A 17,316-nucleotide genomic window follows, 5' to 3' on the forward strand; every position below is an offset into this window, starting at 1 on the left:
CTCCAGGATCGCGCCCTGGGCCAAAGGCAGGCACCAAACCGCTGCGCCACCCAGGGATCCCAATAAAAATCTTTTAAAAAAATAAAAAGTTGTATGTTTTACTGACTGAGCCAGCCAGGCACCCCAGCTATTATGCATTTTCAAAGAAAAGAATCACATTACTTGTCCAGATAAAATCTACATGTTTCTTAACCTAATATTACTTGGTTCTCAGCTAATCTATAGGAAATGAGATAGGTTAATCCAAAATACAGCATAACACCCAGTTTGGTGCCTTTTGTATATGACAGATATTTATAAATGATTGTTGTGCTAGTTCCTGGTATGACTAGTGACAACATAAGTTGGCCCTGAGCCTTGAATTAAATAGCTGGTATAGTCAATAAATGTTATAATAGCTTAAGAAGTAGGATAAATAGATTATAAGCTGAGTTAGGCAGAGTAGGACTTGGACTAGAATAAGAAAGGAGATGGAGCTTGTGTGATTGGGAGAGGAATCAGAGTTATACTATGGAAAGATTATTAGTGTCACCTTGGGGGGCTTTTTTGAAGTATTTTTCAGTTTCCAGTAAGTTGAGCTAACACTAAGTAGGTCAAATGAATAATTTGCCACTCATTCTTGTAGACAAAAAAATTTGAAAGTGAGTTTTTTTTTAATATCTTATTTATTCGTGAGAGGCATAGAGAGAGAGAGAGGCAGAGACACAGGCAGAGGGAGAAGCAGGCTCCATGCAGGGAGCCCGATGTGGGACTCAATCCCGATCCCGGATCTCCACGATCACACCCTGGGCTGAAGGCGGTGCTAAACCACTGAGCTACCCGGGCTGCCCTGAAAGTGTTTGGACTTGGGTTATCCTTTTATAGCATATAGCACTTAGAGATTGACATTGTGTGCCATTCTGCTATTCCATTTAATTACCTTTCAAGAAATGAATTTTTAAGCCTTCTTGAGAAATGAGTATAGTATAATCTCATCTCTACATCTGATTTGATGGCTTAGATAGCCTCAAAATAAAGAGAAGGTAAAGGGCTGTCTTTATCAAATTTTTTATTTTTACCTTCAAGAGGCATTTCATGCCTCTTGGTGCTAAGAGGGCTGGCTCCAAAAAGGAAAAGATTTTAAAGATTTTATTTATTTATTAGAGATTAAGAGGGCACAAGCAGGGGGAGGGCAGAGAAACAGGGAGAATCAGCCCCCCCAGCTGAGCGGGGAGCCTGATGTGGGACTCTATCCCAGGACCCAGGACCCAGGATCATAACCTGAGCCAAAGGCAGAAGCTTAACTGACTGAGCCACCCAGGTGCCCAAGAAAAAGAAACTGAAATCAATAAATGATGTAGGCTTGTATGAGTGCTATATATTTTTCTTTACTGGAATGTTACAGAATGAGTATTTCTGTAGTTGTACACTGTACAACATTAAACTCACAGTTACTTGGAATAAAAAGCAACCAGGAAAAGGAAATAACCAGGTTTTTGTTCATTTTATATAATCCACTTTTATCAGTCATGTCATATTAAGGTAAGTCATTTTTTAAAAAGTAATTTGTAGTGTATCCTAAATTTGGCACATACTCAGATCAGGCTACGTATGTAGGAATACTTATAAAAACTCACAGTGATGAACCTGAGGACTTTAAAATTCAGAATTGCTTTTCTCATATAAAAAATTGTTGGGACGCCTGGGTGGTTCAGCGGTTTAGCACTGCCTTCAGCCCAGGGCAATATCCTGGGATCCTGGAATCGAGTCCCACGTTGGGCTCCCTGCATGGAACCTGCTTCTCCCTCTGTCTGTGCCTCTCATGAATAAATAAAATCTTTTAATAAATAAATAATAAATAAGTAAATAAATAAATATTGTTTAATCAAAAGATTTTAACATTATTTTTCATTGTATGTACTGAAAGGCATTTGTTGATCAAATAAATTAGATTGTACTTCCTTGAAATTTTATTATTGAGTTAATCAAAACCTTGTCTACCAGATTTTGGTTTTTAACCATTCTGTTCTGAGAGTTTACTGCTATACGTGCTGCATACGTGCATTGCTATTAGTAGAACTATCTGGAGTGTGACAAAACTTTAAGATTGCTAAGAGATGGGTCATGCTTTGCTTTGGAGACAGTAATAACCCTAGGAAATGAATAGAGACAGTTCTGCATATTTAGAAAGGAAGGAAAAAGTAGTTCATAAAAATCATTCCAACACCCTGATCCTCATCATTCCTTGATTGTATAGATCTTCTCAAGCTTGTTGTTGTGACTTTAATTTTTGGATATAAAAGGGATATTGTGACATGACACCTGACTCCCTATTGATCAGCAGGGTTGTAACTCTTCTGGGTTTTTCTGTCCACAATGTTCTGTATTTGAACCAACTTTTCTGAGATGACTTAAGGTAATGTTATGAGCCAACTTCATTCCTTTGCTGGAATCTGATTTAACCTTTAGACAACATGGGAGGGGCCTATATGACTGAATTCCAGATTGTAATCCCACAGGGCTAGTCTGGGGTATTCACTTGGAACATGCTCAATCCTGACACAGAATAAAGATTCATTATAGATCTTATTTGCCATCCATGATACATTATAAAACTTGTCTACATAAATTAGATTTAGAATAAGCCTGAGTAGTGAATGATACTGAGTATAAATTTAGGTCCATCTCACACTAAAAAGGCCATGAAAAATTGTTATGGCTTTGTAAATGTTTCAAGTGACCTTTGCCTATAATCAGTTTCTTGTCCAGGGCCAAAATAAAGTGGGCACTATAGGTTGATAACCTGAGTCAGTGTATTTGATATGCTGCTTTTTACCTAATCCTGTGGGATTCATATCAGTGGCCTTTGGGGGCTGAGATGTTTCAAAGCTGCTGTTTAAATGGCAAAACCACTTATTGGATAAATGCTAAAGTATATCCCTTTTGGTTTCATTAAAATCTGAATTTTAAATCATTGGTAGAGTGGGTTAGGCTTGAAGTTCTGCTTTAAAATTAATCTCCGGCAGCCCAGGTGGCTCAGTGGTTTAGCGCCGCCTTCAGCCCAGGGTGTGATCCTGGAGACCTGGGATGGAGTCCCAAGTCGGGCTCCCTGCATGGAGCCTGCTTCACCCTCTGCCTGTGTCTCTGCCTCTCCCTCTCTGTGTGTCTCTCATGAATAAATAAGTAAAATCTTTAAAAAAATAAAAAATAAAATTAATCTCATGATGTTTGAGAAATACCTTTACTTGGTGGCTTTTGCAATGGAGCTAGCTCATGCTGTTTTTAAAAGGTCAAGTTAAAAGGCAGGGGCCTTAATTTGGGGGCTGCTTAAACAACTATCAAGGAATCCAATGAATGTTCTGAGGTGTCATTCTCACTTGTTGTTTTATATATATATTTTTTATATAAAACATCATAATATTATATTTTACATTGTATATACATGGTATTTCCTGGCATTAAATATAAAATTAAAGATACAATAACAGTTTCTTGTACAGGTTTTGAGAAACTGACACTCCTCGAAATAGCATATGAGCAATGCAGTTTTTGCTAATGGTACTTGCTGTGACTCAGAGTGAGGAAATACTATTGAATATTCTGATTAAAATAGCTTAAAATTGGAAGAATTTGACCATTTATTTGTATTAATATGGCTACTTAGTAAAACATTTTCTGAAACTAATAGCCGGGATGATACTACATTAATAGTAGATATAGGGGTGCCTGTGTAGCTCAGTTGGTTAAGCATCTGCCTTCAGCTCAGGTCATGATCCCAAGGTCCAGGGATGGAGCCCCACACAGGCCTCCCCTCTGAGCAGGGAGCCTGCTTCTTCCTTTCCCTCTGATGCTCCCCCTGCTTATGTTCCCTCACTGTCAAATAAAATCTTTAAAAAAAAAAAAAGAAGATGATACATTAAAAGACTTTGTCATAGTTAGGAAAACGCCCCCCCCCCCCAACCCAGCATTTTTGTTATCTGATTTACAAGTTTATCTTCTCTAACTTAAGATAGCACCTGAAAACAAAGCCATTTGGTTATTGCTCAGGTAAATGGGAACAGTGACTCAGCCTTCAGGACTTCTCAACCAAGGAAAACCTTTCCTGTCTTGATACCATTAGCAGGAACAGCTTACTGCCATGAAAAGCTCTCTTTATTACCTCAGCCAAAATTATTGATCTTTAGAATGCACAGGTTTGGGTTTTAATGTTTATCCTCTTGAAAAATTTTGGATTTATTGATTTGAAGGATACAGTGTTAAAAATGAACTGGTAAATTGTAATCTATTTTTCTTCTGTCTAAATGACTTCTGAAAACAGTGCATTTATTATATTTCTATGTGTGATGACACAGCAGTCATTAACAGAACCTCAGTGCACACATTCGGTTAGATAGTCCAGTCCACACATTCAAAGATCCAAGCTAAAATCAATTGCTTTGGGAATTCTAAATGTACTTAAAATTACAGGTCTCTATGAAAATGCAAGACAATTATTAACAAATTAAAGAAAAATTTGGTGATCCATTCAAGATACAGCTCTTGTATCCCAGATTTTGAGATTAGATATGTAACCTGATTAAGCTACTTTTACTGTAGTAAAACAATAACACCTTTAGATTTTTAACTTAGAATTTTTCTAATTCCAAAAAGGATTGAAAGCAGCTATTAAACTGAAATTAGAAAGGTTATTTCAAATGTCGCAGAATACAGAACATCTTGAAGCATTTGGCCTAATAAAACAAAACGCAATTTTGCCTAGCATAAATACTCTTACTCTTTGCAGAACAGTCTTCTGTCTCCTCTCTTACCTGCCAAACATTCTTCTCAATTCGTGAGATATATTTTGGGAAAAACATTAAAAGCAATTTAAATGATTAAGCAAACCTCTCTAAGCAAAATTGCTTAACACACAAAATTATTTTACACCTAATAGGGTTTTATGTTTAATTGAAAAGGGCACTAAAAAGGATTACAGTGTACTTGTTTTTCCTCAAGATCTTTCTGGAAAAATAACATGTTATAAAGATGAAAGGCGCAGAACTAAATTCTTGTATTCTTTATTGCATTTGTGTTAATAATGAAATACTACAGCTTACACCTTAGAAATAAAGCACTGGAAAGGTTATTAATTGATAATGAATATTGTAGTTCTCTTAATGCTGTTGGAAGACAAGATTCTCCAGCTTTTAAGTACTTACTTTCCCAAATACTGCTAATTAACTGGCAATGTTAAAGTGGTCCCACTGAAATACACCGCTAACAATTAACCCCGTTTTCCAAAAATGTTTATTAGCCACACCTTAGAAGAACCTCAGAGGTTTCAAACCACCCCCTTAAACTCATTATCGAAATCTTTGACTCCTTATTTGCTGTCGCTAAAAAATTTTGCCTGCCACAATTTTGGCCCAATTCTGTAGTATTTACGAGGTACTCAAGGTCTCTATACTAACCTAGACCCGTATCACATACACGTCGGCCAAAATGTCCGCAGAAGTAAGGAAGCTATCGCAAAGCCAGCCGAGACACCTCATAAACGGCCTTCACTGTCCTTTGAGCCAATTATTTAGGTAACATACAAAGAGACTGCTGGTTCTAGTTAGAATCCCATCGTCAGCTCCTGTAAGCGTCAGAAGGGGGTGCATAAGGGCAGGGAAGATCTCAAACCCCATCTCATTCCTCCACCCTGAGACGTAAGAAACCACCCACGGTATGAAAGCAGGCGGGGGAGGAATGCTGCCGCCGGCTGCCAAGAAAGCGCTCTGCTAGGAGGCCGTTTCCCTGAGTCACGGAGAGGGCGGGCGGCTGGGCCCACCTGCCCAAGCCATGTCCTCTTCGTGAGGGGCTCCGTTGAAATAGGCAGGGCCCACAGGGTCTGGGAATAGCACCGCTACTCCCCGACGCGGCCCAACAGCCACAGCCATTCCCGAGAGACTGCCTCTCCCCCGAACTCGCTCTGTATTCTGGCAGCAGTCAGCCAACCCTTCCCGACCAGCATCACGTGCACGCGGAAGTACGTGGGTGGGACCGAAGCGCCCACGGAAATGACGTCGGTCACCGCTAGTCGCATGATGTGGCAAAATGCAAAAAAAAAAAAAAAAAAAAGCGGGGGGAGGAAAAGCAGGAGGCTGGGGAAAGTGATGAGTCCAAAAAAGTAGTCCCTTTGAGTCCTCTAATTTACCCTCGTAGCGCAGCAGCAAGCGAGGTTCTCGGCGCGCTGCGCCCCGAATTCCTGCGCCCCACTGCACCGCGGCACTCCGTGGAGGGGTACATAAGACGGAGGGGGTGAGGTGACTTGGGCGGAGTTCTGTCGTCGGGATCCCTCCGCAAGGCTCAGCCGTTTCCGGAGTCTGCGCTGCGCCCGGTTCCGCCATTGCGGCTCTCCCGGACCCTGGAGCCTCCGCCCCCGACCCGAGCTCTTTCGTCTGCCTGCCAGTTTCCTGCGTCCCCGGAGAGTATCCTGCTGAGCCCAGCCTCCCCCCTCCCCCTTCTCCTCCTCTCCCTTGGAGAGCCCGGGCAGCCACTGCCCCGCAGCCCCAGTGACAGGAGGAGACCATACACCCCGACAGCGCCATGGCCCAGATTCTGCCAATTCGTTTTCAGGAGCATCTCCAGGTGCGGCCGGGCCCGGGCCAGTGAGGGCTGTGGAGAGGGTGATAGGAAGGAAGGAGCTGGAGTTTGGGCCCAAGTAGAAAGAGCAGGATGGGAGGGGTGTGGGTATTGGTGCTTGGGGTAGGTGGAGGACGGGGGCGCTGTCTTGGAAAGCTTAAGGGTTAATGATGTGGGGCTTGGATAGAAAGGACGAGAGTCGGGGTGCAAAGGGCAGCGAGGCCAGGCCTGGGTTCGAGGGCCTCTATTTTCACTTCCTGGGTGATAAGAACTGCGCATTCTAACTCCCTCCCCTTTCGCCGTTTTATTCAGTTCATTCATTTGTGTAGATTGGGCGGGCGGGGGCAATTCTTCCGCATTTCCTCCAGAGCAAGGATTTTCATCCTCCTAGGCCAGTGCAGAGCTGTCACCTACCATTGCTCTTCTCTTACCTTTTCCTCTTCGTATCTGCACCCAACAGTTGTGGGGCGGGTGGGCTGGGGAGGAGCAACCTTTTTTCTTCCTCCCTCTGCGGCTCTCTACTGGGAAAGGCACCTTCCTCTGGGGGCTGGGGATACGGCGGCGACTAGCCTCTTGCCTTCCCCGAGGCAGTAGGAACAGAAGGTCACTGAAGGAACAGAAGGAGGATAGAATGGGGGAACTTATTTCTCAGGGCGGTGTCAGTCTCAGAGTGCGTGGGGTCAAGGTCCCTAGGGGTATTCTTTTTTTTTTTTTTTCCTTATTTCTCTAGGGATGGTGTGGCTTTTATTCCCTCTTTCGTTTTAGGAGGTAGGAAAGAGTTATCAAGAGGTTATCTCGGGGTCTGCTGGAGTGTACTAGATAGTTGTGGGCTTGGTGTAAGTACCTCCCTCAGGATTGCATGGAATTGAACCGAGCCCTGGAGATAGAGCACACCTGCTCTGAGACATGCAAAGTTATTTGGTCTGTAATTGGCTTCCTTTTAGTAGGTTCTAGAGTTCTTTCCCATGGTGCATTTTCCTGTAGGCAACATACTGTCTTATCTGGCAGTGTGCCTGCAGCGGGCCGAAGCAGATGATCATTGGAGGGCTTGACTGAATTAAGCCTCTGTGAGCTTCTGATTTTTTCTTAGTTCACCAATCCTGGTTTTACTTTGGCTGCAGTAATTTATTCATACTAATTTGCCTTCTTCCCAAATATTCCCTAAAAGAGGCCAGCCTCAGCTCAGTCTTCTGAAGGCTTAAATTCATAATGATGAAAGATGCAACGATTTGATGTAATATTAACATTAGTGACCTATTGGACACCTTACCATTGAAGACTATTTACTTTCTCCAGGTGATACACATAAAGGATTCTTTTTAATAAAAAGGTTGAATATGAATATTCAGACTATGGTAACAACCTCATTTCTTTACAGGTATTTTCTTGGCTTGCATGAGCAAGAAAATTTTTTACCTTTAAGTCTTAAAATGTAAAGAATCTAAAAAATAAAGCACTTCGGTCATCAGTAGTTTTCAGATAACTCGTCTGAAGTAATGGAGCACTTAAAGGTTTAAAAATGTTAAATGAGGGAGTGGACACAGAAGTTACTGTTTTTGCTCAGTTCAGGTTTTAATTGCTGTGGTTATTTCTGTTAAAGTGGGGTGTAAATGAACGTAGAAGGCTAGAAAGATTTTTGGGTGTGAGGGGAAAACAGGCTCATCCTCACATTAGAGTGTTTCTGAAATATCTTTCTGCAGACAAAATGTTTACAAATTATAAATGGCAGGTACAGTTGCTGTTTACAAGGCAGAGGTATATACCATTAGTAAACCTTCTTTCTTGACTAGTGGTGGTTTGGGCAGTAGCTTTTCATTTTTATTAAAGAGGAGACAATTGTTAAATAATCCCAAAGATTGGAATCCAGCCTTGTCACTAATTGAAGACAGATTTAATATGGGTGTGATTTCTGAGTTTCTGCAAATACTCAAGTGAGACCATTTTCTTCTGAAATAATTTGAAGATTTGAGTATAAAGCAGCTTTGCAAATGTATTTGAAAAATTCAGCCATTTTTTTGTAGTAATACGTCATGCCCAAAGTTAAGCTTGCTACTCCAGCTGATGATTCATTGCTCAGAGCCCCCAATCAGTAACCTCTTCCAGAATATCTCCTAACTTCTCATTTTTATCCCTTAAAAAATTAATAAAGATTATTTTATTTATTTTTTTTATTTTTTATTTTTTTAAATTTTTATTTATTTATGATAGTCACACAGAATGAGAGAGAGAGAGAGGCAGAGACACAGGCAGAGGGAGAAGCAGGCTCCATGCACCGGGAGCCCGACGTGGGATTCGATCCCCGGTCTCCAGGATCGCGCCCTGGGCCAAAGGCAGGCGCTAAACCGCTGCGCCACCCAGGGATCCCAATAAAGATTATTTTAATTGATATCTCAGGATTTTTTTTCTGAGTCCTGTCAGTTTAAATAGCAGAAAACTTCCGAAACACTTAGAATAAAAATTGGGAACAAGAATTGAGGAACTTGAGTGTAGAATTAGCTTTTGTGAAAGTTTCTAAAGGTGAACTGTAAATTTGTTTTTAACTACTCTGGCCGACTGAAGTATCTGTCAGCAAGGCTTGGAAATAATCAAATGAATGTTAATATTTAAAGTTATGAAGTATTTTGCTTTTTGGGTTTTTAGTTTTTTGTTTTTTAGGTTAGTTAGGCTGATAGTCAACAGATGAGTGCCTATTTGAGCAAGACATTGCTAGAGTTGCAGATTCTAAAAAAAAAATTCTAGACTACACATAAAATGTTGCTTGGAGTTCTCACTTCTTGGCACATTAAGTTTCTTTATGCCATTTGCACATTCTGCTGCATTCCCAGGTTCTTAGGTTCTGCAATAAAAAAATCTCCCCACTTTTTTCTTTTCCCTTTGATCCATAAATGCCAGCATGGAATGTGTTGTGAATTGTATGGTAGGGGTTCTTACTATGGTTGTTTTGATTTGAAAACAGTGCTCAGTATCACTGTGATATGCTATATGCTTAACTGTACTGCTTGGAGAGGCATACTGCATGGAATTCTGCTACAGACTAACCTGGGAATGACCCCCAATCTTAAGATCCATCACGTTTTTCAGAATTTTCCTAATGGTCAGTTTACTTAGCTTAAAGGGGTGTGGCTAATTCTAGTGAATATACTTTCACTCTATTTAGGAAATACTTTAAGACTTGGAACTGTGTTCGTGTGTTTATAGAATCACGATCATTTTCATTTTAGTGTAATACATGATTTTAGAAACCATAACCTATGATATTTGAATTATATTTAACAATATATTTTTCCTGTCACTGATGTGGTTTTTCCTTTGGAGTATTACTGTCCAATAGAACTTTCTTCCAGGGTGCCTGAGTGGCTTAGCTGGTTAAGCAGCAGACTCTTGATTTTGGCTCAGGTCATGATCTCAGGGTTATGAAGTGGAGCCCTACTTTGGGCTCCACACGTAGCATGGAGCCTGCTTAAGATTCTGTCTCTCCCTCTACTTCTGTCCCTCCCTCCCTTAAAAAAAACAACATTCTTTCATGATGAATATTTACACTAGGTACATAGGGATAGTGAAATGTGGCTTGCGTGACTGAGGAACTAAGCTTTTACTTTATTTCTTTTTAATTAATTTAAATGTAAGTGGCCACATGAGGCTATTGTCTATGACATTGGACTGCACAATTACAGGCCAAACTGATGGGCTTTGTAAGAGTGAAGATTTATCTGATTATCCACATTTACATTTTATTAACTACAATTAAAACATTATTTGAGAGTAGTAGTTGGAAAAAAAGTGTTGGTTGAATACTGTCTCTTTTGGGATGTGGTAGTGATGAACAATGATTAATGAATGGAGAGAACAGCAGACTTCTTGTAAGAGCCTGTTTTTCCCTATGACTGGTTTGGTGTTTTCAGGTCTTCACTTAATCCCTCCAGACATGCTTATTAAATAAAGAGTGAAATTCTGCCCAAGGGAATACTGTCAGAATAGAATTTGATCCTGGGTCTTCAGATACAAAATATTTCATGAAAATAGAATGGCTGTAAGAGAAGTTCTACAATATCCTACTGTACTTTTTTCTGTTGAACTTTGCTCTGAGAATGTTATAATTTGACCCAGAATGTTGTCATTTCAGTGTGTAAGGAGTCTAATATTTTCTTTTCTTTCTTTTTTTTTTTTTTTAAGATTTTATTTATTCATGAGACATACACACACGAGAGGGTTGGGGTGGGGTGGGCAGAGACACAGGCAGAGGGAGGAGCAGGCTCCATGCAGGGAGCCTGACGTGAGACTCGATCCCGGGGTCTCCAGGATCATGCCTTGGGCTGAAGGCAGCGCTAAACCGCTGAGCCACCTGGGCTGCCCAACATTTTCAAATGAGATATTTTACCTTCCTTTTTGAGGATACTGATTTTTCAAAATCTGGTGTGTATTTTACACTTAGACCACATCTTAATTCAGACCCTATTTTCATTAGAAATATTTGATCTGGGGGATCCCTGGGTGGCGCAGCGGTTTGGCGCCTGCCTTTGGCCCAGGGCGCGATCCTGGAGACCCGGGATCGAATCCCACGTCGGGCTCCCGGTGCATGGAGCCTGCTTCTCCCTCTGCCTGTGTCTCTGCCTCTCTCTCTCTCTGTGACTATCATAAATAAATAAAAATTAAAAAAAAAACAAACTTTAAAAAAAAATATTTGATCTGTGTTTAGCTTTCATAATATTTGCAGTTGAAATAGCAGATTTGCATATCTAGGTTATTCCAAACATACTTAAGTTTTCCATAATTGAATCAATTATCAGTTACTATTTTGTTTTAATTATTTTAATTTTAAAATCTGTCACAGTAACCACATTTCAGGTGCTCAGTATCACATGTGGCTTGTTAAATGTGGCTCCACTATAGAAGAACACAAGGTTAAGACTAACCTCTTCTTTTTCTCAGTAAAATAGGCCTACTGCCTCAAAAAGTTACCATAAAGGCCTGAAATCATTTATGTGGAAGTATTTGGTGTAGCACTTTAGGAACATTAATTGTTAGGTATATAGTTTTTGTCTAGTGTATTTTATTCCTGTATCTCACAACAAGTGACACAGTATTTTTTTTTGCAGACCTAGATATTTATGATTTATAAATATTTGGTACCTAAGACTTGAGTACTTATCAGCAACTGTGTTAGACTAGGGATAGAGTGGTGAACAATACTGACTATAGCTTACATTAATGAGTTGGCAAAGGCTGTCAACACATGGTTGCAACCATGGATGTTATTCAATGTTAGATGCTGTGCAGGACTTAATACAAATATTCATATGATACAAAATCGATCCCGCTTTGAAACTGTGCGCAAAAGAAAGAAATCTTAAATCACTTTTTTGTTACAGCCCATGAGCACTTGCTGTCTGCCATTGGTGCATTTTTAATTAGTGTTCCTTGGTCAGATACATTTGTTAAACCTGATCATATTTGATAAAATACCCACCTGGAATGCCAGTCAAACCCAGGCTAGTGTTATATATGTTCTTCTATAAGATGGTAGTGTTAGGGGCACCTGGGTGGCTCAGTTGGTTAAGCAGCTGTCTTTTGCTCTGGTCATGATCCTGGGGTTCTGGGTTCAAGCCCTGCGTTGGGAGACTATGCTCACCCAGGAATCTGCTTTTACCTCTCACTCTCCCTCTCGCAAATAAATAAAATCTTTTTTTTAAAAAAAGATGATAGTGTTAAAGTGAATGTTCTCATTTAGATAGGAAATGAGTTCATAACTGATATTTCAATCTTTTTATTTTTATTTATGATAGTCACACACACAGAGAGAGAGAGAGAGAGAGAGAGAGAGAGAGAGGCAGAGACACAGGCAGAGGGAGAAGCAGGCTCCATGCACCGGGAGCCCGACGTGGAATTCGATCCCGGGTCTCCAGGATCACGCCCTGGGCCAAAGGCAGGCGCTAAACCGCTGCGCCACCCAGGGATCCCGATATTTCAGTCTTTTATATTAGAATGAGGTTATTTTTATAAATTTATTTACATATATACCATGCTAAAGCTACTTTACAAAGTCAGCTTGTAAGTCATAGCAAAGTTTATAGCTCTTGATTTTTTTCCCCCTTTCTTGGCCAAATGCCTGTGGCTAATGCCCTTAACCTGAAGGGATGGCAGGATGCTTGAATCTGAATACATTATACATAACCCATCTGTCAGTTTTGGATTTTATGTCTCCTTTTTTTGTGTGTTATGAGAGACATAATTTATTTTGTCCTAACTTAAAGGGAATAACTATTCATCAAATCTTAATTGTCCTGACATCCATAATATCAAAATTAATTAACCACTAACGATTTTTGAATACCTACTGTGTGTCAAGAAGGCAGGTAAATATTTTATGTTTATGATCTCATAATTAGCAAGAAAATCCCGTCAGGTAGGTAGGGTTAGCCTTATTTTGCACATGAGGAAACTGAAGTTCATAGCAGTTAAGTTGTAGAGTTACATAGTTGGTGAGTGGGTGGCCAGGCTTTATTGGTCTTTTTGCATTGTGGCACATTGCCTCATTTGGTGAATGATTGTATAATTTGAACTGCAAAATATAGTGCAATTTGTTTGCATCTGTGCTGTGGTGTTCTTTGATGTACACATTTTACCAGTGATTTGTTTTTAGGTCAGCAGGGTTTTTTTAAATATTTATTTATTCATGAGAGACACAGAGAGAGAGGTAGAGAGACAGGCAGAGGGAGAAGCAGGCTCCATGCAAGGAGCCTGAAGTGGGACTTGATCCCGGGTCTCCAGGATCATGCCCTGGACCAAAAGCAGGCCCTCAACCCCTGAGCCACCCAGGTGTCCTGGTCAGCAGTTTTTATATTAACAGAAAAGTAGGGGCCACTTAACCAACATTTGGTTTTCTGTGCTTTAAATGGTTAGATGATTTCTTTTTTCTTTTTTTTTTTAAGGTTTTATTTATTTATTCACGAGAGACAGAGAGAGAGAGAGAGAGAGAGAGAGAGAGAGAGAGAGGCAGAGGGACAAACAGGCTCCATGCAGGAAGCCTGACGTGGGACTCGATCCTGGGTTTCCAGGATCACGCCTTGGACTGAAGGCGGCGCTAAACCGCTAAGCCACCCGGGCTGCCCTGATGATGTTTTTGTTTTTGGTTTTTTTTTTTTGTTTTTTTTTCTTTTTTAATTTTTATTTATTTATGATAGTCACACACACAGAGAGAGAGAGAGAGAGAGAGAGAGAGAGAGAGAGAGAGAGGCAGGCAGAGACATAGGCAGAGGGAGAAGCAGGCTCCATGCACCGGGAGCCCGACTTGGGACTCGATCCTGGGTCTCCAGGATCGCGCCCGGGGCCAAAAGCAGGCGCTAAACCGCTGCGCCACCCAGGGATCCCTGATGATGTTTTCTTTATTCAAGTTCCTACTAGAAAATTGTGCAGAATGATTGGGATCAGGTTAACTTGTAACAAGATTATCTTTATTCCTCTCATAAAGCTGAAATTCTCAAATGTGTCTATGGCGTTTATCCTAATGACAAAAGTGAATGTGTTCCAGTCTGAAGTCACTTCAGAAAACAGGAAACTTCTACTTTATTATTCATGATTTTGTATTTATACTGATACAAAACTTGAATAGGAAAACAATGGTGCTGGAGTTGGTGCAGGGTAGAAAGTGGAAGTTGAACATGTTTGCTTAGTGTGAATAGCATAACCATAGAGGGAAAAATGGTTACAAACTTGTAGGGTTGTGCTTTGGAGGTAGAACTACCCAGTAATATTATTACTTCCTGTTCTGAATCATTGGGTAAATAGGGACTTTTTTTTAATGTTCTGAAGTAAAGCTGATTTTAAAGCTTATTTCTGAAAGAATAGGGATTGAGTGCATTGAAACCATTTTGCCACATTAAGAAATTTTAATTCTGCTGTGTGCTATTGTAGAAAATGTCTCAGCTATTTAAGCTCTTTTTATTCTTTTTCAGCTTCCTCATTTTTTAAGTTAATACTTTTTGGAAAAAAAATAATACTTTTTGGCCATTGAGAAGTTAGACTGTGGTATGTTTTTTGTGTTTATGTGGTAAGACTTGGCTTATATAGACACTCAAATGTTCGTTTTTTGCCCTATGCTAGAGAGGAGTCTCCCTTTATCTAGTAAAGTGGAACATACATGCCAAGCTAAAGGAAAATACCAACTATGTGGTTTTTGAAGCCAAAAACTTAGAGTTATTCTTTCATTTTCTTCATGCAGTCCATTTCTTGAGTAGGAAAGGGAAGAACCCTAATTAGTGATACATGCTGGGGTTCCTAGAGATTGCAGTTTCTGATGACCTTGATCTATATCTATATAGGTAATTTTGTTTGTTTTAAACAACACAAACTTAAAAGTTTTAGAGGACAGAGGCTGAAATGAATCCTGCAGGAGAAAATAGGGTGTTGGCAAGGCTTTATTCTTTCTGGAGGCTCTAGAGCAGAATCCATTTGACTGAGAATCAGAAAATGGGATTTGGGTTGAGAGTTGCTTTCATCTGTTTCTGACTAGCTGAGAAAGAGGACTTAAAAAACACCATTGTGGACACAGTGAAGCCAGAGACTATCTGTGTATGTTCGGTTTGGCAAACAGCTGACTTTGGATCACTTCTTATTTGAGGATGAATAATTAGAGGGGAAAAAACCCGTAGGGAGAGCATGGTTTACAAAATTCATGTCTTTCCCCATTCTGCAATACTATATATTCCTCCCCTTTGAACTCTGCAGATCTAAGGTAGTTTTCTTTTTTACCATAAAATATTCTTCAAGAAAGAGTTTCCATATATATATATATATATATATATATATATATATATATATAAAATATTACATATATATGATATATATTCTTTAAAATGTGTTTCTCCTTTTTTTTTTTTTTTTAAGATTTTATTTGTTAGAGAATGAGCAGGGGAAGGGCAGAGGGAGAGGGACAAGCAGACTCCCTGCTGAGCAAGGAGCCTGACTCAGGACTCCACCCCAGGACTCTGAGATCCTGACCTGAGCTGAAGTCAGATGCTTAACCAACTGAGCCACTGAGGTGTCCCAAGAGATTCCTTATATTATTATTATTATTTTTTAAAGATCTTATTTATTTATTCATGAGAGACACAGAGGCAGAGACCTAGGCAGAAGGAGAAACAGGCTCCTCACAGGGAGCCTGATGTAGGACTCCATCCCAGGATCCGGGATCAGGCCCTGAGCCAAAGGTAGATGCTCAACCGCTGAGCCACCCAGGCATCCCGTTTCCTTATATTAAAAGCCTTACTAAGTCTCCACTTTTTTTTTTTTTTAATGTAACTTCTCCATGCTTTCCCTATTTCCTTTGCTTTATTTTTCTCCAGGACCCTCATCTCAATTTAACATGTTTCACTTTTTTTTTTTATTCATGAGAGACACAGAGAGAGAGGCAGAGACACAGGCTGAGGGAGAAGCAGGCTCCATGCAGGGAGCCCGATGTGGGACTTGATTCTGGGTCTCCAGGATCAGGCCCTGGGCTGAAGGCGGCGCTAAACTGCTGAGCCACCCAGGCTGCCCAAATCTCCACTTTTAATGAGTCCTCTCACAGTTACTTCTGTTTTGAATACTATGATACTGTTCATTGAAAGCTATTTTAGGCTTGAAATTATCTGGATTGATAAGAGGTAAATGTAACATCTAATATGTTTTCTGGCCTCACAACTACAACTGCTGGATGTAGCAAAGAAACAGTTTTTTTTTTTTTTTTTTTTTTTTTGGCAAAGAACCATTTTAAACATCCCTCAAGAGGCATCTTGGTGGCTCAGTTGATTAAACATCTGCCTTCAACTCACGTCATGATCCCACAGTCCTGGGATTGAGCCCCACATCAAGCTTACTCCTTGGTGGGGAGCCTGTTTCTCCCTCTTCCTCTGCCACTCCCCTTGCTTGTGCACTTGCTCTCTTGCACTCTCTCTCCCTCTCCCTCTCCCTCTCCCTCTGTCAAATAAGTAAAATCTTAAAAAAAATCTCAAGACCCAATCCATCAGGGATATATTTCTGGGGACATAATCTAAAAACAAGTGAAAAAAAACAGCTCTTTTAATATGCAAGTGGAAATTTTAGACATATTCTAATATTCCCATGATTGTTCCATAATAGATTTTTTTATAAAGCACTTCAGTGGAATGGAGATGACTTTCCAGTGTTAATGAAAACACTGATGTAAAAAAGTGCATATGAAGAGTTAAAGTGGTTTCTGAAATGTAAAGAGTAGAAAAACATTTTCAAGTAAATTATAATTTTATTTATTTTTAAGTACGCTATATGCCCAAACTGGGGCTTGAACTCACAACCCTGAAATTAAGAGTCATGTACTCTTACTGACTGAGCCTGCTAGGTGCCCCTGTAAATTATTTTATAATTTTAAATATCTTTGTAAACTGAGTCAAATGACTACATGAGCTATGTATTAAGCATATCTAATCCCTAAGAGTTTATATTAACAGGACCAAAGTTCTTTTAAAACTGAAATGAAGTTCATATAACTTAAAAGTAACCATTTTAAAGTGAACAATTTAATGGTATTTAGTACATTCACAGTGTTTTGCAACCATTATCTGTATCTAGTTCCAAAATATTTTCATTGCCCCAAGAGGAAACCCCAAATTCATTAAGCTATATCTCATTGCCACCCCCACTCCCATCTCCTGCAACCACTAACACATTTAATGTCTTTATGGATTTACCCTTCAATAAAATCTTAAAATATGTGAC

General features: G+C 39.9%; 1 protein-coding gene across 1 annotated transcript in view; it reads left to right on the forward strand.

The window, feature by feature from the left end:
- The first annotated feature begins 6,274 nt into the window (after positions 1 to 6,274).
- CLTC (clathrin heavy chain) overlaps positions 6,275 to 17,316 on the forward strand; it is a 66,826-nt gene continuing 55,784 nt past the window's right edge. The window contains exon 1 of the mRNA XM_055327288.1: positions 6,275 to 6,591. Coding sequence (XP_055183263.1) covers positions 6,550 to 6,591 — 42 coding nt within the window. The 5' untranslated portion in view covers positions 6,275 to 6,549. The remainder of the gene's footprint in view (positions 6,592 to 17,316) is intronic.

Source organism: Nyctereutes procyonoides, unplaced genomic scaffold, assembly GCF_905146905.1.
Source record: "Nyctereutes procyonoides isolate TBG_1078 unplaced genomic scaffold, NYPRO_anot_genome, whole genome shotgun sequence".
Lineage (NCBI taxonomy): Eukaryota > Metazoa > Chordata > Mammalia > Carnivora > Canidae > Nyctereutes > Nyctereutes procyonoides.